General features: G+C 37.9%; 2 protein-coding genes across 3 annotated transcripts in view; both read right to left on the reverse strand.

Annotated features, from left to right (window-relative positions):
* LOC306817815 (L-threonine ammonia-lyase-like) overlaps positions 1-24973 on the reverse strand; it is a 310968-nt gene that overhangs the window by 104850 nt on the left and 181145 nt on the right. The window lies entirely within an intron of this gene.
* tbc1d22a (TBC1 domain family, member 22a) overlaps positions 16039-24973 on the reverse strand; it is a 40388-nt gene continuing 31453 nt past the window's right edge. For both annotated transcript variants that reach the window (XM_079335003.1, XM_079335002.1), the window contains 2 exons: positions 23543-23638; positions 16039-19278 (listed from right to left, as the gene is read on the reverse strand). In XM_079335003.1, coding sequence (XP_079191129.1) covers positions 19150-19278; positions 23543-23638 — 225 coding nt within the window. In that variant the 3' untranslated portion in view covers positions 16039-19149. The remainder of the gene's footprint in view (positions 19279-23542; positions 23639-24973) is intronic.

The following is a 24973-nucleotide window of genomic DNA, read 5'->3' on the forward strand; positions in this document are numbered from 1 at the left end:
TGTTGTCATGTTGTTTCTTCACAACCCTGTCTGAATTCCTTTGACTGACTTTGTAAGTAGTGAAAACTTGTTTACTTCTTGAATTAGTGTTGAATGAATGGTGTTACAGTTTTTTCTATTTTGTTTTAAGGGGGGGGGTGTTAAGCTTATTTACTTTTTTTGGGGGGGGGGGGGGCGGGGGGTGTTAGGGTTTTTTATTTTTATATTTTTTAACTACTAAGAAATGTAAACTTTTTGTAAAGGGGGAGTATTTAGTAGAGGAACAAACCCCCCCAAAAGGCTTTGGTTTTTGAGATACCCCTACCCAAGGTAGAAAAAAACAACCATATTTTTTCAGAACTTGAACATGTCTAGTTTTTGAAACAGATGGTTGTATAAAACTATTTTACTGCAAAACTAATATTTTATACATCTTACCAAAAAATGAGATAAGGGAAAATTAAAGCTTCTCTGAAATGGACAGCGTCAACCTTATCACATGTATCTCTGGAAATCAAAATCAGACAGGATGTTCACAGACAGTTCTTAACTACAATTAAGGAAAGTTTTTATCGACACCATGTTCAGTTTTTGAAATATACATACTTAAACACTTATGTAGTTTAAGCAGTAATTGAAAATTGAAGGAAAAAAATTTATGTTCTGTATATCGAAGTAATTTCTTACGTAAGGACACCAATCATTAAAATGTCTTTTTTTTAAATCTTTTTAAGTTTGTTATCTAAACATAAAAACAAGTTATTTCGACGTTCACTTGACCCTCTGATGTCACCAGCCCCTAACAGGAGCAGCAGCCAGGATTTCAGGACGACCTATACAATGGGGCCTATTACACATAATGTATGTGGGAGGAGGTGGCCACAACAAAAAAACAAAAAACAGATTAAGACTAAACAACAAGATACGATATAAATGTTTTCGATAATATGTATAATAAAAACATTTTATAGTTATTCCTCATACATTCTGTTGTATATGGTCTATTTATTCCACATCGGTATGTATGTCCTTTTAATCGTCTTATGTATGTCATTTTATTCAACATAGGTATACATCTCCTTTTTTTGGACAAGTATGTATGGTCTTTTTTTAACATGAATATGTTTGGTCTTAATTTTCGACACAGGCATGTATGTTCTTTTTTTCAATATAGATATGCATGGCGTTTTTTGACAGGTAAGCATGGTCTTCTTTATGACATAGGCATATGTCCTTTTTTGTATGTATGGTAATTTTTTGACATGTATGGTCTTTATTTCGACATAGTTATGTATGGTGTTTTTTCAACAGGTATGTATGTCATTTTTTTCGACATGGGTATGTATGGCGTTTTTTTGACATAGGTATGTATGCCATTTTTGTCGACATCGGTATGTATGGTGTTTTTTTCGACAAAGGTATGTATGTCGATTTTTTTGACATGGGTATGTATGTCGATTTTTTTTGACATGGGTATGTATGGCATTTTTTTCTCGACATGGGTATGTGTAGCGTATACTTTGACATACTCATGTATGGCGTTATTTTTTCGTCGTGGGTATGTATGGTGTTTTCTTTGACATAGGTATGTCTGGAATTTTTTTTCGATATGAGTATGTATGTATGACTTTTTTTCTCGACATGGGTATGTATAGCGTAATCTTCGACATAGGCATGTATGTCGTTCTTTTTTCATCGTGGGTATGTATGGTGTTTTTTTTGGCATAGGTATGTATGGTGTTTTTTTTTTCAACATGGATTTGTATGGGGGGGTTTTTTCGACATAGGTATGTATGTCGTTTTGTTCATTTTTCGACGGGGGTATGTATGTCGATTATTACTATTTTTCGACATAGGTATGGATGTCGTTTTTGCTATTTTTCGACATAGGTATGTATGTCGTTTTTTAATATTTTTTGACAGGGGTATGTATGTCATTTTTTCTATTTTTCGAAAGGGGTATGTATGTCATTTTTTCGACATAGGTATGTATGTCGTTTTTTTGTATTTTTCCACAGGGGTATGTATGTCATTTTTTTCATTTTTTCGACATAGGTATGTATGTCGTTTTTTAAAATTTTTCGACAGGGGCATGTGTGTTGTTTTTTGAATTTTTTCGACAGGGGTATGTATGTCGATTATTACTATTTTTCAACAGGGGTATGTATGTCGTTTTTTCTATTTTTCGACATAGGTATGTATGTCGTTTTTTTGTATTTTTCGACAGGGGTATGTATGTCGTTTTTTTGTATTTTTCGACAGGGGTATGTATGTCATTTTTTCTAATTTTCGACAGGGGTATGGATGTTTTTTTGTTCATTTTTTCGACATAGGTATGTATGTCGTTTTTTTGTATTTTTCCACAGGGGTATGTATGTAATTTTTTTCATTTTTTCGACATAGGTATGTATGTCGTTTTTTTGTATTTGTCGACAGAGGTATGTATGTTGTTTTTTTCATTTTTTCGACATGGGTATGTATGTCGTTTTTTTCAATTTTTCTACATATGTATGGATGTCGTTTTTTTCATTTTTTCGACATAGGTATGTATGTCGATTATTACTATTTTTCGACATAGGTATGTATGTCGTTTTTTCTATTTTTCGATAGGGGTATGTATGTTGTTTTTTTGTATTTTTCGATGGGGTATGTATGTTTTTTTCATTTTTTCGACATAGGTATGTATGTCGTTTTTTTCCTAATTTTCGATAGGGGTATGTATGTCGTTTTTTTCATTTTTTCGACATAGGTATGTATGTCGTTTTTTTCCTAATTTTCGATAGGGGTATGTATGTCGTTTTTTTCATTTTTTCGACATAGGTATGTATGTCGTTTTTTGTAATTTTCGACAGATGTATGTATGTCGTTTTTTAAATTTTTTCGACAGGGGTTTGTATGTTGATTATTACTATTTTTCGACAGGGGTATGTATGTCTTTTTTTCTATTTTTCGATAGGGGTATGTATGTCGTTTTTTTCCTTTTTTTCGACAGGGGTTTGTATGTTGATTATTACTATTTTTCGACAGGGGTATGTATGTCGTTTTTTCTATTTTTCGATAGGGGTATGTATGTCGTTTTTTTCCTTTTTTTCGACAGGGGTATGTATGTCGTTTTTTCTAATTTTCGACAGGGGTATGTATGTCGTTTTTTTCACTTTTTCAACAGGGGTACGTATGTCGTTTTTTTCCTTTTTTTCGACAGGGGTATGTATGTCGTTTTTTCTAATTTTCGACATAGGTATGTATGTCGTTTTTTTCACTTTTTCAACAGGGGTATGTATGTGGTTTTTTTCCTTTTTTTCGACGGGTATGTATGTCGTTTTTTTTAATTTTTTCAACAGGGTTATGGATGTTGTTTTTTTCATTTTTTCAACAGATATGTATGTCGTTTTTTTCATTTTTTCTACATAGGTATGTATGTTGTTTTTTTCAATTTTTCGACAGGGGTATGTATGTCGTTTTTTTTTTCATTTTTTCGACAGGGGTTTGTATGTCGATTATTACTATTTTTCGACGGGTATGTATGTCGTTTTTTCTATTTTTCGATAGGGGTATGTATGTCGTTTTTTTCAATTTTTCTACATAGGTATGTATGTCGTTTTTTTCAATTTTTCGACAGGGGTATGTATGTCGTTTTTTTCATTTTTTCGACAGGGGTTTGTATGTCGATTATTACTATTTTTCGACATGTATGTATGTCGATTTTTTCAATTTTTCGACAGGGGTATGTATGTCTTTTTTTTAAAATTTTTCAACAGGGGTATGTATGTCTTTTTTTCAGTTTTTCAACAAGGGTATGTATGTCGTTTTTTCATTTTTTCGACAGGGGTATGTATGTCGTTTTTTTGTATTTTTCGACATAGGTATGTATGTCGTTTTTTCTGATTTTCGATAGGGGTATGTATGTCGTTTTTTTCATTTTTTCGACATAGGTATGTATGTCGTTTTTTCTAATTTTCGACAGATGTATGTATGTTCTTTTTTTCAATTTTTCGACAGGGATATGTATGTCGTATTTTGCATTTTTTCGACAGGGGTATGTATGTCGATTATTACTATTTTTCGACAGGGGTTTGTATGTCGATTATTACTATTTTTCGACAGGGGTATGTATGTCGTTTTTTTGTATTTTTCAACATAGGTATGTATGTCGTTTCTTCTAATTTTCGATAGGGATATGTATGTCGTTTTTTTCATTTTTTCGAAATAGGTATGTATGTCGTTTTTTTCAATTTTTCGACCGTGGTTTGTATGTCGATTATTACTATTTTTCGACAGGGGTATGTATGTCGTTTTTTCTATTTTTCGATAGTGGTATGTATGTCGTTTTTTCTATTTTTCGATAGGGGTATGTATGTTGTTTTTTTCAATTTTTCTACATAGGTATGTATGTCGTTTTTTTCATTTTTTCGAAATAGGTATGTATGTCGTTTTTTTCAATTTTTCGACAGGGGTATGTATGTCGTTTTTTTCATTTTTTCGACAGGGGTATGTATGTCATTTTTTTCAATTTTTCGACAGTTGTTTTTTTCATTTTTTCGACAGGGGTATGTATGTCGATTATTACTATTTTTCGACATAGGTATGTATGTCATTTTTTCTAATTTTCGACAGGGGTATGGATGTTTTTTTGTTCATTTTTTCGGCATAGGTATGTATGTTGTTTTTTTGTATTTTTCCACAGGGGTATGTATGTCATTTATTTCATTTTTTCAACAGGGGTATGTATGTCATTTATTCTAATTTTTGACAGGGGTATGGATGTTTTTTTGTTCATTTTTTCGACATAGGTATGTATGTTGTTTTTTTGTATTTTTCCACAGGGGTATGTATGTCGATTATTACTATTTTTCGACAGGGGTATGTATGTCGTTTTTTGTATTTTTCGATAGGGGTATGTATGTCATTTTTTTTGTATTTGTCGACAGAGGTATGTATGTTTTTTTTTTATTTTTTCGACAGGGGTATGTATGTCGTTTTTTTCAATTTTTCTGCATAGGTATGTATGTCGTTTTTTTTCAATTTTTCGACAGGGGTATGTGTGTCGTTATTTTCATTTTTTCGACAGGGGTATGTATGTCGATTATTACTATTTTTCGACAGGGGTATGTATGTCGTTTTTTGTATTTTTCGATACGGGTATGTATGTTGCTTTTTTCATTTTTTCGACATAGGTATGTATGTCGTTTTTTCTAATTTTCGATAGGGGTATGTATGTTGTTTTTTTCATTTTTTCGACATAGGTATGTATGTCGTTTTTTCTAATTTTCGATAGGGGTATGTATGTTGTTTTTTTCATTTTTTCGACATAGGTATGTATGTCGTTTTTTTCAATTTCTTCGACAGGGGTATGTATGTCGATTATTACTATTTTTCGACAGGGTTTTGTATGTCGATTATTACTATTTTTCGATCGGGGTATGTATGTTGTTTGTTTGTATTTTTCGATAGGGGTATGTATGTTGTTTTTTTAATTTTTTTTGACATAGGTATGCATGTCGTTTTTTCTAATTTTCAATAGGGGTATGTATGTTGTTTTTTTCATTTTTTCGACAGGGGTATGTATGTTTTTTTTTTAATTTTTTCGACAGGGGTATGTATGTCGTTTTTTTCAATTTTTCTACATATGTATGTATGTCGTTTTTTTCATTTTTTCGACATAGTTATGTATGTCGTTTTTTCTATTTTTCGATAGGGGTATGTATGTCGTTTTTTTTGTATTTTTCGACAGGGGTATGTATGTCATTTTTTCTAATTTTCGACAGGGGTATGGATTTTTTTTTGTTCATTTTTTCCGACATAGGTATGTATGTTGTTTTTTCTATTTTTCGATAGGGCTATGTATGTCGTTTTTTTGTATTTTTCGACATAGGTATGTATGTCGTTTTTTCTAATTTTTCGACAGATGTATGTATGTCGTTTTTTTCATTTTTTCGATAGGGGTATGTATGTTGTTTTTTTCATTTTTTCGACATAGATATGTATGTCGTTTTTTCTAATTTTCGACAGATGTATGTATGTTCTTTTTTTCATTTTTTCGACATAGGTATGTATGTTGTTTTTTTCAATTTTTCGACTGGGTTATGTATGACGTTTTTTTGTATTTTTCGACTGAGGTATGTATGTCGTTTTTTTCAATTTTTCGACAGGGGTATGTATGTCGTTTTTTTCATTTTTTCGACAGGGGTATGTATGTCGATTATTACTATTTTTCGACAGGGGTATGTATGTCGATTATTACTATTTTTCGACAGGGGTTTGTATGTCGATTATTACTATTTTTCGACAGGGGTATGTATGTCGTTTTTTGTATTTTTCGATAGGGGTATGTATGTCGTTTTTTTGTATTTTTCGACATAGGTATGTATGTCGTTTTTTCAGATTTTCGATAGGGGTATGTATGTCGTTTTTTTTATTTTTTCGACATAGGTATGTATGTCGTTTTTTTCAATTATTCGACAGGGGTATGTATGTCGTTTTTTCTATTTTTCGACATAGGTATGTATGTCGTTTTTTCTGATTTTCGATAGGGGTATGTATGTTGTTTTTTTCATTTTTTCAACAGGGGTATGTATGTTGTTTTTTTCATATTTTCGATAGGGGTATGTATGTTGTTTTTTTCATTTTTTCGACATAGGTATGTATGTCGTTTTTTCTAATTTTCGACAGATGTATGTATGTCGTTTTTTTCGTTTTTTCGATAGGGGTATGTATGTTGTTTTTTTCATTTTTTTGACATAGGTATGTATGTCGTTTTTTCTAATTTTCGACAGATGTATGTATGTTCTTTTTTTCAATTTTTCGACAGGGATATGTATGTCGTATTTTGCATTTTTTCGACAGGGGTATGTATGTCGATTATTACTATTTTTCGACAGGGGTATGTATGTCGATTATTACTATTTTTCGACAGGGGTTTGTATGTCGATTATTACTATTTTTCGACAGGGGTATGTATGTCGTTTTTTCTGTTTTTCGATAGGGGCATGTATGTCGTTTTTTTGTATTTTTCGACAGGGGTATGTATGTTGTTTTTTCTATTTTTCGATAGGGGTATGTATGTCGTTTTTTTGTATTTTTCGACATAGGTATGTATGTTGTTTCTTCTAATTTTCGATAGGGATATGTATGTCGTTTTTTTCATTTTTTCGAAATAGGTATGTATGTCGTTTTTTTCAATTTTTCGACCGTGGTTTGTATGTCGATTATTACTATTTTTCGACAGGGGTATGTATGTCGTTTTTTCTATTTTTCGATAGTGGTATGTATGTCGTTTTTTCTATTTTTCGATAGGGGTATGTATGTCGTTTTTTTCAATTTTTCTACATAGGTATGTATGTCGTTTTTTTCATTTTTTCGAAATAGGTATGTATGTCGTTTTTTTCAATTTTTCGACAGGGGTATGTATGTCGTTTTTTTCATTTTTTCGACAGGGGTATGTATGTCATTTTTTTCAATTTTTCGACAGTTGTTTTTTTCATTTTTTCGACAGGGGTATGTATGTCGATTATTACTATTTTTCGACATAGGTATGTATGTCATTTTTTTTTAATTTTCGACAGGGGTATGGATGTTTTTTGTTCATTTTTTCGACATAGGTATGTATGTTGTTTTTTTGTATTTTTCCACAGGGGTATGTATGTCATTTATTTCATTTTTTCAACAGGGGTATGTATGTCATTTATTCTAATTTTTGACAGGGGTATGGATGTTTTTTTGTTCATTTTTTCGACATAGGTATGTATGTTGTTTTTTTGTATTTTTCCACAGGGGTATGTATGTCGATTATTACTATTTTTCGACAGGGGTATGTATGTCGTTTTTTGTATTTTTCGATAGGGGTATGTATGTCGTTTTTTCTGATTTTCGATAGGGGTATGTATGTCGTTTTTTTACATTTTTTCGACAGGGGTATATATGTCGTTTTTTTATATTTTTCGATCGGGGTATGTATGTCGTTTTTTTTGTATTTTTCGATAGGGGTATGTATGTTGTTTTTTTAATTTTTTCGACATAGGTATGTATGTCGTTTTTTCTAATTTTCAATAGGGGTATGTATGTTGTTTTTTCTATTTTTCGATAGGGGTATGTATGTCGTTTTTTTGTATTTTTCGACATAGGTATGTATGTAGTTTTTTCTAATTTTCGATAGGTGTATGTATGTCGTTTTTTTGTATTTATCGACAGAGGTATGTATGTTTTTTTTTCTTTTTTTTTGCATAGGTATGCATGTCGTTTTTTTTCATTTTTTCGACAGGGGTATGTGTGTCGTTTTTTTCATTTTTTCGACAGGGGTATGTATGTCGATTATTACTATTTTTCGACAGGGGTATGTATGTTGTTTTTTCTATTTTTCGATAGGGGTATGTATGTCGTTTTTTTCAATTTGTCGACAGGGGTATGTATCGCGTTTCTTTCTTTTTTAAAGCTGGGGGGGCTTTCTTGTAAATTATAAATTGATATTTAGTTGTCTAAGCTAAAAGGAATATCGAGACAAAATCAAAAGCTGGTTTATTGCAGGTTGATCACAGGTAATGCAACAAGTCACAGTTGATAGTTCTTTCTCTGCTGAACTCACAGGACAGCAGAAACAAAAATAACATCAAACAAAGGAAAAGCATACTCATGAGTAGCTTACTTATCCACGTCAAAGTCAATCTGTGACAGCTTATATGACTTTTTTCAAAAGTCAGTTTATGTGGTTTCTCAGTAAAGGGTTAACTGCCCCCATTTCTCAGAAATGAGCATCCAAAGTAGACTAAACTGCAGACGCAGACTAAACTGATGTTGAATAGGTCACAAGGTCATACAGATGGTTGGTTGGTTGCTTTGCACAAGCAGAAATGATGTTTGGAAACAGAAATGAAGCTTGGATAAAATGTCAACAATTCCCCCTTTTGACACAATTTTGTAAACTCTAAATGTCCATGGCAAATATCCACTTCAAAAATTACATCAACATAAACATGAACAAAAAACAGAACCCTAACTAGGTCTCATCTACCCGAAATCAGTCCTGCAATTGACAGAGTGAAACCTTCCTAGGCACTAAGTACTGGATGATGCATGATGACAATTTTGTCGAATACATCACCAGCCACTAAGTTCGAGGAAGGAAAAGTGTCTGTCAGTGCCCTCCGTGCTCACCAGGATCTGCTTCCTAGGGATTGCAGGGCGGGTAGGGAGAAGCATAAAGGCACAGTGTGGAGAAGTCTTAGATTCCCAACCCATAACTGCAAAACATTATTCCCCGAAGGAGGATTTTCATGAGGTGGACGTTGGTGTGGGTTCCCAGCATGGTGACAGGCAGGACCAGGGTCACCTGGTATGTATGTATCGAGGCTACCGGGTCAGTCGGTGATTACCAGTCCAATTGGTGGGGAGGGTCTGCTAAAGGGAAGAAAGAGAATACTGCCAGAATAAATCTTTACGGGCTTCCAACAGTCCATTACATTCTTTGGTAACATTGTCTCTGAGCATAAATGATCACATTATACATTCCTTTCTCTCATTTAGACAATGACACACAGGGGAGGGTTTGACAAACAAAATCAACACTTATTCACACATTTATTCAGAGTTTCTTAGGGAGTCTCTTATAACTCCCTTCCAAAGTATCAGACTGTATCAGTGAACCTTTGTCACCTTATAAAGGTCCCTTCCACCTTGGTTTTGCCCAATCCAACCTTGTGACTTTCTGCCCCACCCAATTTCCTTCTTCCACTTCTGTTGTCAGTTGGGTAGGTTCTTTTGTCAGGATTGAAATGACCCGTTGGGAGACACTGTGTGCAATATTACTAAGCTGCTGAAAGTAGTCCAGAAATCTGCAGCTGTTTTGATTACTGCTTTTCCAATAGCAGTAATATATGTTGTACACTCTGGTTTACAAAGGCCATAACAAGTTAGAAGTCAAATCAATATAAACCAAATGCAGGTTGTCTCCAAATTTCTCCTACAACAAATCGTTTCCGTGAACACTCGAATGAGCGAGTCGCTTTCAAAATGGTGGCCACAAGGAATTTTTGGCGGCACTTTCTCATCTCTTTTTGTAAAGAATGGTCCAGTGTTTCTAAATGAGGTCATAAAGGAAGCATTGACCCACCTTTTTCTCACTTTTAGAGAATTCGAACCGCTCTTATCATGGTTGCCACTTAAATGCTTCTGAGATTAAGGTAAAAAGGAGAGTGAAAGGAGACAATCCAAACGCACTCCATGTCACCTTTTTCATCTCTGATGAGTTTGCACCCCTGGAATAGGCTGAGCCCAGGCCGATTTCTGCCTATCCCGTAACTATTCTGGGTTTATCCTACAAGTCTTGATAAAACACAGAAAATCAGCAAAACAACAAAGAAAATCACAAAAGCTGATCAACTCTAAATGGTTTCTTAATCATTTTATGTTGTATTCATTACTTCATTTGCAATTGTACAGTATATGAATCTGTTAACTCTGCCCCACCTTTTCACACACCAGTATTCACTGTCCTAACAGGTCTGACCCCCCCACAACCCCTTTCCCATCCCAATACCCACTGAACAACTTTGTCAATCACTTGACCTGCTGCAAAGATCCTGCAGGGGGCACTGGAGGACCTATTAAACTCACTGGGGGCCGCAGTATTAACTTGCATTCTCTATAGATCAGTTTTGAGGGAATAATTTCACCATTGAGAGTGAAGTTATGTGAGTTTTTTATAATTCTTAACATTTCTTTTTCTACAGTATATAAGAATCTATCTGAGCTCTATCTGATCATTAGAAGTGAATTGTTACTGAGCGCCTTAAGGGACATGAAGGAGAGTTGAGTATTGTGAGAGGGAGCTCATCATCCCTAGAACCTATTTGGGGAAGTATACAAAGCTCAGATCAAGCCAGCAAACAAACACTATGCTAAGGCTCTGTCGGAAGAAACAGAGTCACTCAGTCGTGGGCTCGAAATGAAAGGAAGAGACGACGCCACGCTTGGACATGTGCACTCTACGCAGAAGAGAACTGCCATTTATGCTTTCATTGCTTGTGTCAGAGGTGTGAAGTACATCTATTTAGATCAGGTAGAGCAGCTAGCTGCCCCAGCTTGATACCTTTTGACCTACAAACTCAGCTAGGACCACTTGAAGCTGTTCTTGTCTGGCGTCAGAGTACATGAAGGTTTTAAGAACAACACCAATGTAAGGCAATTTCAAGGAACATACAAGCGCCTCCTTGTAAGGCATCGGGTGGAAAGAGGCACAGGTAACTTTGCGACAACACAATTATCATTCAAAAATATAAAAACCGACATACATACCCCTGTCGAAAAATTGAAAAAAACGACATACATACCCCTGTCGAAAAATAGTAAAAAACGACATACATACCCCTGTCAAAAAATATAAAAATTAAAGAACAGGGAGGTTGATCTCTTCTGTGTGCGGTTGATGTATACATCATATATTTTTTTTCCTTATGAAAATGTTGTGCAGCACATCAGTTTCATGCCCTGTATTGTATTGTATTGTATTGCTATGTTAAAGTGCATTGTATCTATTAAATAAATTAAAATTAAGAAATGTGACAGCCTATTTAGCTCGAGGCTACCGGGTCAGTCGGTGAGTCCAAAAATATTCACAAAAGAATGCATTTGCAGACGTATTCTGGTAAATGGAGAGTGGTGTATGTGTGTACTGTGTAAGGCAACTTCTGAGCCATCATGGTGAGGAGGACAAGACAACGAGTAACACTAGTGGGTGTAATTACTTCAAGCACCATTAGGAACACAATAACATCTGTGCTTAGCAGAAAACAAAATCCAGCGTGCTCCCAGATGTGTTTGTTCGTGTTCTACTCTGTTTTTTGTGTGTTCTTTGCACAAAAAGGTCTCTGCCTAATTAAGTGAATAACAAGTAATGATTAGATCACTCCACCAAAAGCTTCCCTATTTGCTAACAAAGCCCCATCTGAGGTAATGACTTGTCACTACAAACACTCGCTTGGCAGTGGCCAAAAAGTGTCACTTTGGATTCAGCCGCTGGCTACGATTACAAATGATCTGTTTTCTAGCCTCAGACAGGGGACTTCTCTCTGGGCTCGTCCTGTAGATTCTTAGTGCTGCATGATATGAATATCATGTTCAATATTTAGCACAATATTGAATGTGACAGGTCAGTGACAGAAAAAAAAAAAAGATAGGCCTATATACAAGGGAATGGTTAAGTGTTTTAAAGTCAATATAGATAACACAAGAAAGCTATCTGACTTAATTTGTGTGTGAGAAAATGTAGGACATTTTCTTCTGAGAATGACAGCACAGTTGATGACAGAAATGTTATTTGCTTTACATGTAAGTGGACTCACATTTAAGTGTGAGGAAAACTAAATACTGTGCACAAAATGCTAGCAAATCTCTTTAGATTGTATGATACTGTGACTCTGTCAACTTATTGTAGACATGAGTATAAGCCTACCTATAAGTCAACGTTTTTAAAGCTTAAATAAAGTTTAAGCCTAGACAGCCAAATATTGTTACAATATTAGCTTTACATACAAAAAGCCTAATTAAATTCTGAGTTAAATAATGAATAAAAAGTAGACCTGGGGCTATTCCTGGCAGCAAAGTGTGTGAGATAATTACAGCTGCTTTAGTACAACTGGGTCCTATATATTTTAATATAAATCATAACACAAGAATAAGTATTTGAACATAAAATCCAAATATTAGATGGGCTTATGATAGTTCAAATTTGAGAGCTACAACTCAGCATGTCAGTATTAGTTCAAAACAGAGTGTGCACATTATCCGAGGCAGCTATTGTTGATGAAATAGCGTACAAGATGTTTCACATCAGGATAAACTTCCTGAGGTAATAATTAGTAATCACCAGACTTCCCCTGGTAATACTTCTGCTGTCTTGGGGGGGCATTAGTCTGGTTTCAGTCTGTTCATCCCCACATCATATCCCTGATGCAGCGATTATTACTGCCTCTGTAGACCAGGGTGGAGGTTATTTATAATACGTGGGAAGACATCAGGGCTAAAGCATTTTGAACTGAAGTGAACCATGGTGGGGAAAATGTGCCAAGCCAGCAAAAGGACGTGCTAGCACAGCAAGTCTTAAGCTCTGCCCTCTCGTCTGTTGTTTACACACTTTTCATTTATGTGGGCAAACCCACCTGTGTTGAAAACTGAATTCTGCAGCAAAGGGGCAGGAGGCTATTTAGGATGGACTCAATTATATTAAAAAGTTTTAAAATGTCCTTCTTTGTTTGAAGATGATGATAATGACATTGCTTAGTAACCTGCTCCCCAGTAAAGTCCCTGCTTCACTCTACCCACTTTAACCCACTTTTTCTGTTTCTTTATTCTTCCACCACCAGCCATTATCTCCAAAAAAAAAAAAAATTCTAGCTCTCAGGAGTCCTTGGCCTTTTTTTTTTTTTTTTTTTGACTTGTGGAACACATACTTCAGAATTATAGAGCCTATGATGATGTTATCCTTTTGTCCAGGACTGGACGTAGGCACTTAACACCTTACATCAGTTCCATCACCCTCATGCACCTTGGGCTCACCTGTAACCTTCCACAGACAACAAAAACTATTTCCTTCATTCAACAACCATTCTTAAGATCAAATGTTCTTAAATCACAATACTCTTGAAATAACATGTTATAAAATGAGTTTTATAACAAATGTTAACCTTTAGTTATTTTGTGTGTAGTCCTCTGTGTGGAGTTTTAAGTTTGGATTAAACCTCCCTCAGTTTTTATATTTGTTAGGTCATTTCATTGGGTTAATAGTCTGTTCAGGTAGCACTCTTTCTCTGTCGTATTATCTGATTTTGACCCATTTTAACAAGTCCTCTACATATACATTTGAAACAGTAAAGAACCATATCTTAGAAACAAAAATACAACCTGAAATGTCATAGCAGCTCTGGGAAGACCACAATGAATAGTACTCGATCAATACTCCAGACTATGTGAAGCTGTAGCAAACACTTATTGAATAATTGGTTTTTGGATTCCTAAGCTTATCAACTATTACTGCTTACATTACGGCGTTGGCGTGATTAACGACACTATAAACCATATTAAATCCTAGCAAGCCTCTGCGGTAGCAGTGATAGGCCACAGTGCCAGGTGAAATCTGTATAGTAGCCATACACGCTCATTTTTTAAACTTAAATGTTAAAAAGAAGTTGATGGTGTTAGGCCTCCACAATAGGGTGGGCCTATGGGGCTAACAACAATCCATAAATGAACCCAGTAAAAGACAGTTAACACCTTAACAAAGTCAAAAGAAAGGTCTAATTACAATTTAACAAACTAAATGATAATGACGATCAACTGAGAATCTAATATGACAAAAGACAATACCTGACATTCCCAGTCCCATTTCCAAATGCCTCCTTCCTGAATCCAGCACTGGGAATTTAAGCTCTGTGGCCAGGTGAGCCTAGTTGAATAATTAGTGGTTTAACCTGAGCTGGAGACAACAGAAAAGGACAAACAGTACAAGGAAACATAAAGCCGTAACAATAGGAACCCTATACATCACGTCAGCAGTGATGCAGGTGTTTAAATGGAGTCACCTTCTGCTCATAAGATTCTTCCCTATAGTGATTCATATTCAACACGAGGCTTTTTGGTCTGTTGGCTGCAAACTCAGGGAAGGGTGTGAGATAGTCATAAAAGTCAAATTGTTTTTTGGCGAGACTTCTGCTTGAAAAATCTGATAGTTTTTTATTACCCCAAATCAGAAGTCAAAATTGAGTGATTCTCCAGCTTCATGTTGGGGGGAATGTGGAGTGGTTTCCCGCAGACTTTGTACGTTTCTTGGTCGAGTGTCCTTCTGGAAAGATGTGAAACTATTAATTTCAGAGACTGAATATTACATTGGATTTCTCTTTCACTTCAGTCTAACTCGGTCCTGAAGGTGTTGGTAAAAAGGACATATACCTTTTAAAGATTCTAATGGTGGCAAGTAAAAAAGCTATTACTATAATGATGACTTCAGAGGAACCCTCCTACCACTAGACTCTTGAAGAACATTATTAATTCCATTGCCTATATGGGAAAAATGACATTTTTTAATATTACTTCAAAAGGAGAATGGCGAAGAATACTGGAGAAAACGGGATTTATACAAAGATAAGACTCGTAAATATATCTTGGTTCATTAGAATGTACCATCCATTACGTACCATACCTGTTCCTTTTACATTCTTGTATTTAATCTTATTCATTCTGTCTTGCCCAAATCTTTACTTGTGTTTCTCGTATTTTCTCGTTTTTTTTTTAAACAAATCTGCATCTGACAAAGATGATTTCATAAACCAAGTTCAGACCTTCCTGGAGGGTTAGGGACAAAGGAGGTCTGAACTTCTGAACTAAATGCATGGTCATACCAACAATTGCCCAAAACACACTGACAGTATTTATCTATACACTTCCAGATTGTAAAGTTGAAGAGTTAAAAAAAGCAAAAATGCAGACTACTATACTTGAGGAGGTACGAATGCTGCATACTGCAGAGTGTTCAGGCAAGAAGCGTTTGCCTGAGGACTGTGTATGTACGGTACATGACGACAGCAGACACATTCACTGCTAGTTATTGATTTCTCACAGCGCTCACTCTTGCATGCAGAAATTACACCAACTGCATCATTTCCTGGTGTGGCACTGGCAAGTAGATTACAGCTGCTATAAATACAAGTCCTGAAATTTAAAATGTAATCAAAGAACAGGAAGGAAAAGATACCATAAAGGTCTGGTGAGGCTGATTTTCACCCTCAGCTGTGTTAAAGATTAAATAGAAGTAGCTTTTATCATAGGCTCGCTGGGAGGCGGAACCCTAAAACAAACTGGTGTTTGGATAAAGAGGCTCTTTGGAAATGAGAGTTTAAAATATACTGCATCAAGCCCAGGCATCAACTCGACCTGGATTTTCTTGCGCTCTCAATATTTGGATTCATATATCATAAACACACAAGGAGAACTGCAAACAGCCTTAAAACCGAGTTCACAAACTTGGGAGAAAAAAAAAAAGAGCACACAAACCCAGTTGACACCTCACTCAAAGCCTTATGTTATATATAGGATTTATTTACACTTTATATTTACATATTTATGTTCCAAAATCTTCTCTGTACACATTTTTAAATTCGACAGCCAGGGCTCATCACCCACGATCTCTAGAAGTATTAGATTTTTTTTTGTTGGGAGAGGGCGGGCATGATTTTATCATAAACACAATTTTCCTGCCTTGAGAATAAGAGTGGGAAAAAAAAAGAGGAAAGAAATGAAAGTAGCTCTCAAAGATATGCTCCTGAAGACGCTCCATAGAATGTCCAAAGTTTGTCTGTACGTGTGGTGCGAGATGTTCGAAAAAGGGCTCCAGCCAGCAATAATCGTGGGTCTTTGTTACCATGGAGACATTGTGTGACAGTAGAATACAGGAAGGCCTAGCAGTGTTTTTGATTGTTATTAAGTCATTTCAAATGTACTTTGGGAGGCCAGTCACTCACACACACACACACACACACACACACACACACACACACACACACACACACACACACACACACACACACACACACACACACACACACACACACACACACACACACACACACACACACACACACACACACACACACACACACACACACACACACACACACACACACACACACACACACACACACACACACACACACACACACACACACACACGATCATAATCCATAACATCCCCCCCCCCCCCCCCGACTCTCTGGAATTCAATGCATATCTGTGCAATCAGGCAACATACATCTGAGAACACTGCCTTTGGATTATCAATGGAACAATGATTTACGAATCCCAAACCCTCTTGTTCGATGTCACCATGACCGTCAAGCTTTCCACGCTCACTTAAAAGTGACTTTTCTTTTCACTATCTGAAACATTTGTGGCTAATGAGGCTCTCTTTGGCTCTGAAAATAACTCTGTTACTACACATCGACTTGGCTGGACACACCAAATGTGACTTTTAAGTTAACGCTGAACCCCATTGATACAATTTCGGGCGTTTTGTTGGAATTTTCAACCCAATCCGATCATGCAAAAAAATGTTGACGATCCCTTTCACCAGGCCCGTTTACACTGCTTCAACATGTGGGTAACTTCACAGCTGTACAGGCCGTGTGTACCTGGTTTATGGTTGCTTAGTCTCCTATAACAGTCGCTATCGAGGGTGCAGTAAGAAAACCAACAACTTGCAGGTCAGAGCTGTTAAATGCTGTCACGACGGTCCCAAACCTGATTTGCACAAAACGTTAATCTCTATCTTTTTACGAGTAAGAAAAAATATAAAACCTTTAAAGTTCATTTGAACGCATCATGTCTTTCGAGTCAGGCACAACTTAATAGATGTGTAATGTAAACAGCATTTAAAAAAAAAAAAAAAAAAAAAAAAAACTAGACTAGGAAAAAGAGAAATCGTTAAAATGACGAGTGAAAGAGAGAGAGAGAGAGAGAGAATATAATGTGTTCCATGTCAAGAGCATGTGCATATTGTGATATGAGACGAAAAAAATAAATCCTAATGCATGATCAAAGGCCGACAGCTCAGGAAGAGAGAGAGAAAAAAAGTAATTAAAAAAAAAGCACTGAAACAGCCAATGACAGACGACCCTCTCCCTGTCTCCTTCACACACCGTCTTCATGGACAGGGCTGATGGACAGTGATGGATTCTGGCGGAGAGGTGACAAGGAGGCTGCAGACATTAGCAGCTTTGTTAAATGTCACGCCTTATGGTGAGACTTTCCGTGTAAAAGAACAACGTCCTAAGATATTGTTAAGGGAGGACAGCAGAGGCCGGAGTTTAACAGGTCGGCTGTTTCTGAGGGAGGAGACGCAGCACAGAGTGTTTAAAAACGAGAAAATTTAAATGAGCCAGTACCTCGAATGAGTCACAACGCGTCGAGTGGTGAGCTGGGAACAGACTCATTTTTAATGCCCACTTGCGTATGAGTTTTTTTTTTTTTGGTTTTGTTCATTTCGGAGTTGGATACACATGATTCAATTAGCAGGACGTACTGTAGATCAACAATTTCCTTACGCGCGAGGCAACAAAAACTCCCGTTTAAAAAGGCAATATATGAACAGCAGTGAAGGCCTTCGCGTTCAGAGGAAGGACTCGACACTCTTATTCATGGCAAAGTTTCAAAAGCTCTTTCCTTTGACAGAAAGAGAAGAAGGGATGGGAGGATGAGGACGCGTCAATATCGGATTTACACAGCAAATATTGGATATGTGCTTCGTCGGTCTGAGCGTAGTTTATTGAGTTTTAGTTTTCACTGGTTTCTTAATGTGTGTTATGAGGTAGTCATGGCTTCTTTTTAAAAAAAAAAAAAAATTGGCCCTTCATAAGCAGATCTAAGGCGAGAGAGTGGTAATAAGTAGATATCTAGTTCCAAATGGCTTCCTGCTTCTTGTTTTTTTTTTTTTTTTTTACCATAAGTTCGGTGGTTGAATTGGTGTGTTGGAAAAGAAAGAGTCACAGTCGGATGATCTCTCTCTGTAGAGTCCCAGTTTCCCCTTGTTGAAAGTCACGGGGTGAGATAGAAAACAAAAGCAGGAGAGGAAGATGGCTGTGATATTTAAACCATCTCAAACGTCGCCCTTTTGAGTGTTTGTTTTGTATTTTGAGACCGAGATAGGGGTAACGTCTTTGCCTCTGTGTAAAAAAAACAAAACAAAAAACAAATGGCATAGAATTTCTGATAAAAATCAAAAAGCAGAAAAGAACATTTAAGTTTAGCAAACTCCAACAAAAGTGTGTGGAGTTCAGTCACACGAGGGGCTCTGGATTGAGCTGACGGAGTGCAAATTTCAGAGTTGATCAGAGAACAATAATTTAAAAAAAAAAAAAAAAAAGAAAAAGAAAAAAAAGGCTCAACAACGTTAAGTTAGAATGCTACACCGCATGTCCTCTCAGTCATTGTTTGATTTCAATCTCTTAGTAGCTGAAAGTTCAAATGGCCGCTAAGGGGAAAAAGGAGGTTAAGAAAAAGAAACCCCAGGTCCCTTCCAGGTTAAGGAACGGGGTCCCTCCGAGTTCAGTAGGCGACTGCAGGGCAGGAAAGGTTGGAGCGTTAGGAGGCGAGAGCAGCAGCAGCAGCAGCAGCAGCTGCTCAGAGATCCGCTGATCATCTCTTGTAGTGGTTCGGCGCATCGGCGAAGGCGAACTTCAACCTGTAGGCTTCAGCCAGCAGCACGCTCACTTCCTCGTTTCCCCAGTGCATTGTTGGAAGGTTCTGCAGGAGGATCATCAGTCCCTGGTGTGATAAAAAAAAAAAAAAAAAAAAAAACGGGTTTAGTGAAAGGTCACATTTGATTCCTGGCACCTTCGTTACGAGCCCACGTCCTGATGGCTTTCCAACGAAAAGCATTTGATTTCTGTTTGAGAGGGCAAGAAACGTACAAATCTTCATCTTCAGTGAGAGGGAGAGGGAGAGGGAGAGAGAGAGAGAGAAAGAGAGAGAGAAAGAGAGTGAGAGAGAAAGAGAGAGAAAGAGAGAGAGAGAGAGAAAGAGGGAAAGAGAGGGAAAGGGAAAGAGAGAGAGAAAGAGGGAAAGAGAGGGAAAGAGAGAGAGAGGGAAAGAGAGACAGAGAGAGAGAGAGAGAGAGAGAGAGAGAGAGGGAAAGAGAGAGAGAAAGAGGGAAAGAGAGAGAGAGAGAAAGAGGGAGAGAGAGAGAAAGAGGGAGAGAGAAAGAGAGAGAGAGAGAGAGAGGGGGAAAGAGAGAGAGAGAAAGAGGGAAAGAGGGAAAGAGAGGGAAAGAGGGAAAGAGAGGGAAAGAGAGGGAAAGAGAGAGAGAGAGCGAGAGAACGCGCGAGAGAGAGAGGATTTGAACCGCCCCAACATCCACTTGAAGGGATCCCGGATGTCCGCTGGTCATACGTTGCCTTTCACGAGTTTAAGAGTACTATAAGTTTGACGTGTGAAAGCAAACGATGAAAGGAGAGAGACATTGTACAAATATTAATTACATTTCTTTCAAATAAAAAAAAAAAGAGCAGATCAAAGCCCACTCAGACTGATCCAACAGGTCTTTCTGCTGGCAGAATTCGAGGGGGTTCTTACTGATCTGAGGACGACGAGTGAAAAACCCTGGAGATCTGAACGGGAAGGTGGTGAAGGTCAAAAACACACCGACACACACGACTGTTAATCTAGAGTCGGAACTGTTCCGTTTCTCTTTCTGCCTTTGACCTCCTGCCAACCAACACATCTACATGAACACACGCAAGCACACACACACACACACACACACACACACACACTCACACACACGTGCACAAACATTCAAGCTTGCCTGTGGTGGTAATGGTGTTTTGCAGCACCCTTAGGTGTAATGGGCCTAGGCACTGCTCTGTCAGGGCCATTAGCTTTCTGTCGTTTGTATAATCACACAAAATGGGCACTCCGGCGAAACAGTGGGTTCTAATGTAGGAGTGGAGCTCTGTAGCAGGTAGAGACATGGGTTGGCACAACTAAGTTGTCTTTTCAAAAGGGGAAAAAAGCTCAGATGATTCTTGAAGCTGTCTTCTGCTCTTTGTTGTAGCGTGTCACGTTGCTGAGTTAAAGCAGCTGAAAACAGCCTGCACGAAGAGCACCGTTTAGGTGTTAGTTTTGTGGGTAATTCTGCTTCAGAAGGACTTTTTACTTTTCCACTTTTGACAAGGGCAACTGTCTCGTTACAGATTAAACATCAGTTTGGTGCTCCCCGCAGGCAGCAAAAATGTACATTTGTCCTCTCCGTCTTAAATTCACGATTTTCGGAATCCAGCGTTCGCTTCTTGTCACGTTTGGAGCACGCCAGGATTTTTTGCGTTACGCAAGAACAGGTACCGTTCGCAAATCTGACGCGGTGCAGTCAGTTTGAAGTTGGAGGTTCATTAGGTTTATCAGGAGCGAAGCAGAGCGAACGTCTGTCAAACATTTTACTTCAAACTATTGAACTTCCTGCGGAGGAAAAAAAAAAAAAAAACTTGTGGCAGCAGAATTAAAAAGAACACATGGCCACAATGGGTTGCCATTGATAGGACATTTGGATTGGGTACGGGATAGATACCTGATTGGACACAAAATTGGAATATCTATAATTGTCTCGGTCTGTATTTCATTGCGTTTGGATCCTGATCCAGACCGGAGTCCCCTGAAGTAGATTTTTCTGTGTGCATGTTTTTGTGACCCTTCTACGTCTACAGGGCTTTGAATGTGCTTGCTAATAAGTGTGTGTGTGTGTGTGTGTGTGGGCCTGCCGCTAGCTGTGGCGTGCTAGCTGAGGTGGAACGGAGGAAGGCAAATTGCTCGGGGAGTGCCACACTCTCTTGCTTTTCATTTAGCAGCTTAACAAATCCAATCCCACAACCCGGGAGAGGAGATTCACTTTGACCACAACTTCTTTGGATAAAAATGCACAAAATATTCTTTTTAATTAGAACTATCAAAGTGAATGAATCATTTGTGTTCCCCTCTCAGAACTACACTCGTGTATCTGCCTCAGCAGCTTGTCGTACACTGACGCTCCTCACATTACGCTCACACAGGGGGGGGTCCGTCCCACCCAAACACTTCCTCCTTACCCTGACTCACCTCTCACCTAACGACCACACGCACAAATTTGCCTCGTTTCACTCGCTCATCCATTGTCATGAAGAGAAGCTGAAGATGTTACCCTGTTCTATCTAGCTAGCTACACACTGGGGATCGAACGCCACAGCCGCCCTCCCTCAAGCCTTCAGTTTGGTCAGAAGGTGTGGCCACGCATACGTCGCAATCTTTAGAAAGCAGCCACTCAGGATGTCAATAATTAAATGTGAAAAAAAAAAAACGGAAGCGGAAGAAGGCAAGGGAAAGCATATTTGACACAGATACTGAATAAAATACAAGAACAAAAAACTAAATGGGGGGGAAAAAAAAGAGGAAAGTGAAACACTCAGACACAACAAATGACGCAACTGAGAAGCAAAACAGTGAGTGTCAAAAGGTACGAGTATGACAGGGATACAGAGGAAGACAGAAAAAGAAAGAGAGAGAGAAAGAGAGATGCCATGACGGTTGTTGGGACGAGCCACGAGGAGCGGCTCAACAAGCAAAGAAGAAAAGACAGAAAAGAGGCCGGCTCATGTTTGAACTGTGAGGCTCATTGGATCTGAGGGAATATCTGTTGGAATTAAAACCACTTCAGCCGAGAAGAGAAGGAGTCTTCACTTTCTTTTCTGTCTAACTTAGCGTTACTGAAGGGGGAAAACTGTTTGAGACACACATTCCTGTCACATTATACAGTATAACACTGTGAGCCACGTCACGTCACACGTTCACTGATATATAAATACGTGCTAACAGCATGGCTAACGAGCCAACGCGTGTGTTATAACTCTGGAGATAAAAGGGGACATTTTTCCCTCAACGATACAGTGTGAGCCTCACACAATGAGGTCAAGCTGTTTGGTGTTGAGGAGCTCCTGTTATTTATTCATGATTTGGAACTTCCCAGAACATGTGGAGCGGCTCACTTGTATTCGATGTAATCTGCTCTAAAGCAGCGAGTCATTTCTCATCTAATTTCAGAATAACACAACTTCAGAGAGAAAAAAAAAAAAAATCATTGTAGAAATAGTAACGGGGACAGCTGCTGTGATCTCCTGAGTCATTCAAGTCGCTGTAATGCCAAGCTCACATTTAGAAACGGCTCTTTGAGGATTTGTAATTAAATCCTTTTTTTTTTTTTCTTTTAAATGTAGATAATACGTCAAAACAGTTTGGATTCAAATAGCTGTTTTTTTTTGGGGGGGGGGGGCGCCGGTGGGCAAGTGGTTCAGGCACAGGCCCCATGTACAGAGCATGTCGCTCTTTAAGCGGGCGGCCCAGGTCCAAATTGTAATATTATAAATAATGACACACACTATAACACATTCCACAGTCTGCAGTTTGCAAATATTTGATATATTTTATATGTAAGTATGTAGCTGGGTAAAAAGCAATGGAAGGAAGAAATAAGAAGCACCAAAGACAAAGTCAAGAAAAGCCTTAAAAGAACAAAGTTAGGATTGTGACAACAGAAGCAAGAGACGGAGGAGATAATTAAAAAAAACACTGTAGGTTATTTTATGTGTTAAAATTAGAACGGTCCCTCAGAGTCCTGGCATCCAATGTCACCTTGTCACCAGCTGTCCATTGTCTTCTGTTGATGCACTCACAGTGATTCTTGAGCCTCACAGGTAGTGATGAGGGAGGTAATGGAAAGAGAGGCAGGTCAAAGGGACCTGCATCTCTCTACACGCTGAGATAATGGAGCATGATGTTTTGTAGTTGTAGGTAAACTGAGTGTTTTTAACTTTACCCCTTCAACTTTTGAATTCTATAAGATTGAACTTGAATAGTATTCTATCCGACATTGTGAATGATCCTTATAGCTCTTTTTTGAAGTGTGGAAAATGGATGTAGTGAACTCTGGTAGGTGATATCTATAACCTCTGTGATATACATGATAAGGCTTATACACCCCCCCTCCCGTGACTCATGTGCACATTACCTGAAAATCCTTCTCCTCGAGAATTTCTTTCCTCCACCTCACCAGAAAGGCGGCACACACGTAGAGGTGGAAGTGGGAGAAGCCCTCTGGTTCAGCCTGAAATAATGAAGCAAAAATAAATGATTAAAAAAAAAAAAAAAAAGCTGAAAAAGACACGTTATATTATTGATCTATATGACTGCATTTAAGTTGAGACAACTGTTGATAATGCTGGCTTATCTCAACATCCATCACTCTGACGGCCAAGCCCAACCACTAAACAGGAACAAGCAACCGTCAACAGTTAGACGCCATTGTTTTCAGGATTATTGTGTGGCTTCATTTCTCTCGAGTAAGAGCAAGGCAGACAATAGGTCAAAGGTCGGGGTGGGATACACAAAAGCCACTTATTGCTAATGACGGAAATCAAGGGATATGACTTACTGAGTCACTTTATTTGCTGCCCATTTACAGAGTTCAGTTTGTCTTTCATTTTGTCCAGCGCTCCCCTTAAAAAGACAGTCTCTGGATTTTGGCTTATTTTAAGTATCCACACACCCTTCCTTTAAGGAAGTAAGGATGTAAGCAGATGAAGACTTAGTCAATGAGGATATTTAACAAGCTGTAAATGATCAGCAATACAACCTGCTTTCCTGTGCTCTAAGTATCCAAGCTTTCAATGAAATCAATTCTAGACGATGTGATTTCTGCATCTTCTCTCCGACTCAATTAGAACCCCTTCCCCTGACCTACTCCGTCCATCGACTGCTCCTTCAGCTGAAGCAAAGCAAAGTTCGCCATGGTAACCAAGGGGACACTGTCAAACTCTTCCTCCACTTCCTCTCCATCGTTGTTATATTTGTAAGGGTAGCCATATTGGCTGAGGCGAGGGAGGCTGACTAATAAGCGCCGCTGCTGATCAAAGTGAGGGAAAAAAAAGAAAGAAGAAGAAGTGTGATATGGGGCGAGGAGGCGTACGGAGAGGAGTAAATAGCTTAGGGGGATGCTTGAAAGATGGAGAGGGTAGGAGGGCAAAGTTAAACCAAAGAGGAGAGGGGAAATGTAGAGTGAGAGTGTAACGCAGTGTTTCAATGTCGCCGCGTCTTTAAAGTGCTGCGTCAGCTGTTCCGGATAGTCACTTCTCTGAAATGAGCTCAAATATCCAAAACGGATGTCTCTCCGGAGAAACTGTAAAATACAGATACTGAAAAACACGAGAACTGCACACGAGCAACAAAACACATGAACGACAAATGTTCTGACCCGTCTTGAAACAAATATCCGGTTGTTTATCGACACAATTGGAACATGGTCATTTAGGAAGCTTAAAAGCTCCCTGCCTGGAAAATTCAAACCTCCGTGTGGAAAGAGGGTCATATTTCACAGCATGAAAATGTCACAGTATCCCTTTAACAGCCATGCTAACGCCGCCACACTGAGCTACTCGCTAAT

The sequence above is a fragment of the Symphodus melops genome, assembly GCF_947650265.1.
Source record: "Symphodus melops genome assembly, chromosome: 22".
Lineage (NCBI taxonomy): Eukaryota > Metazoa > Chordata > Actinopteri > Labriformes > Labridae > Symphodus > Symphodus melops.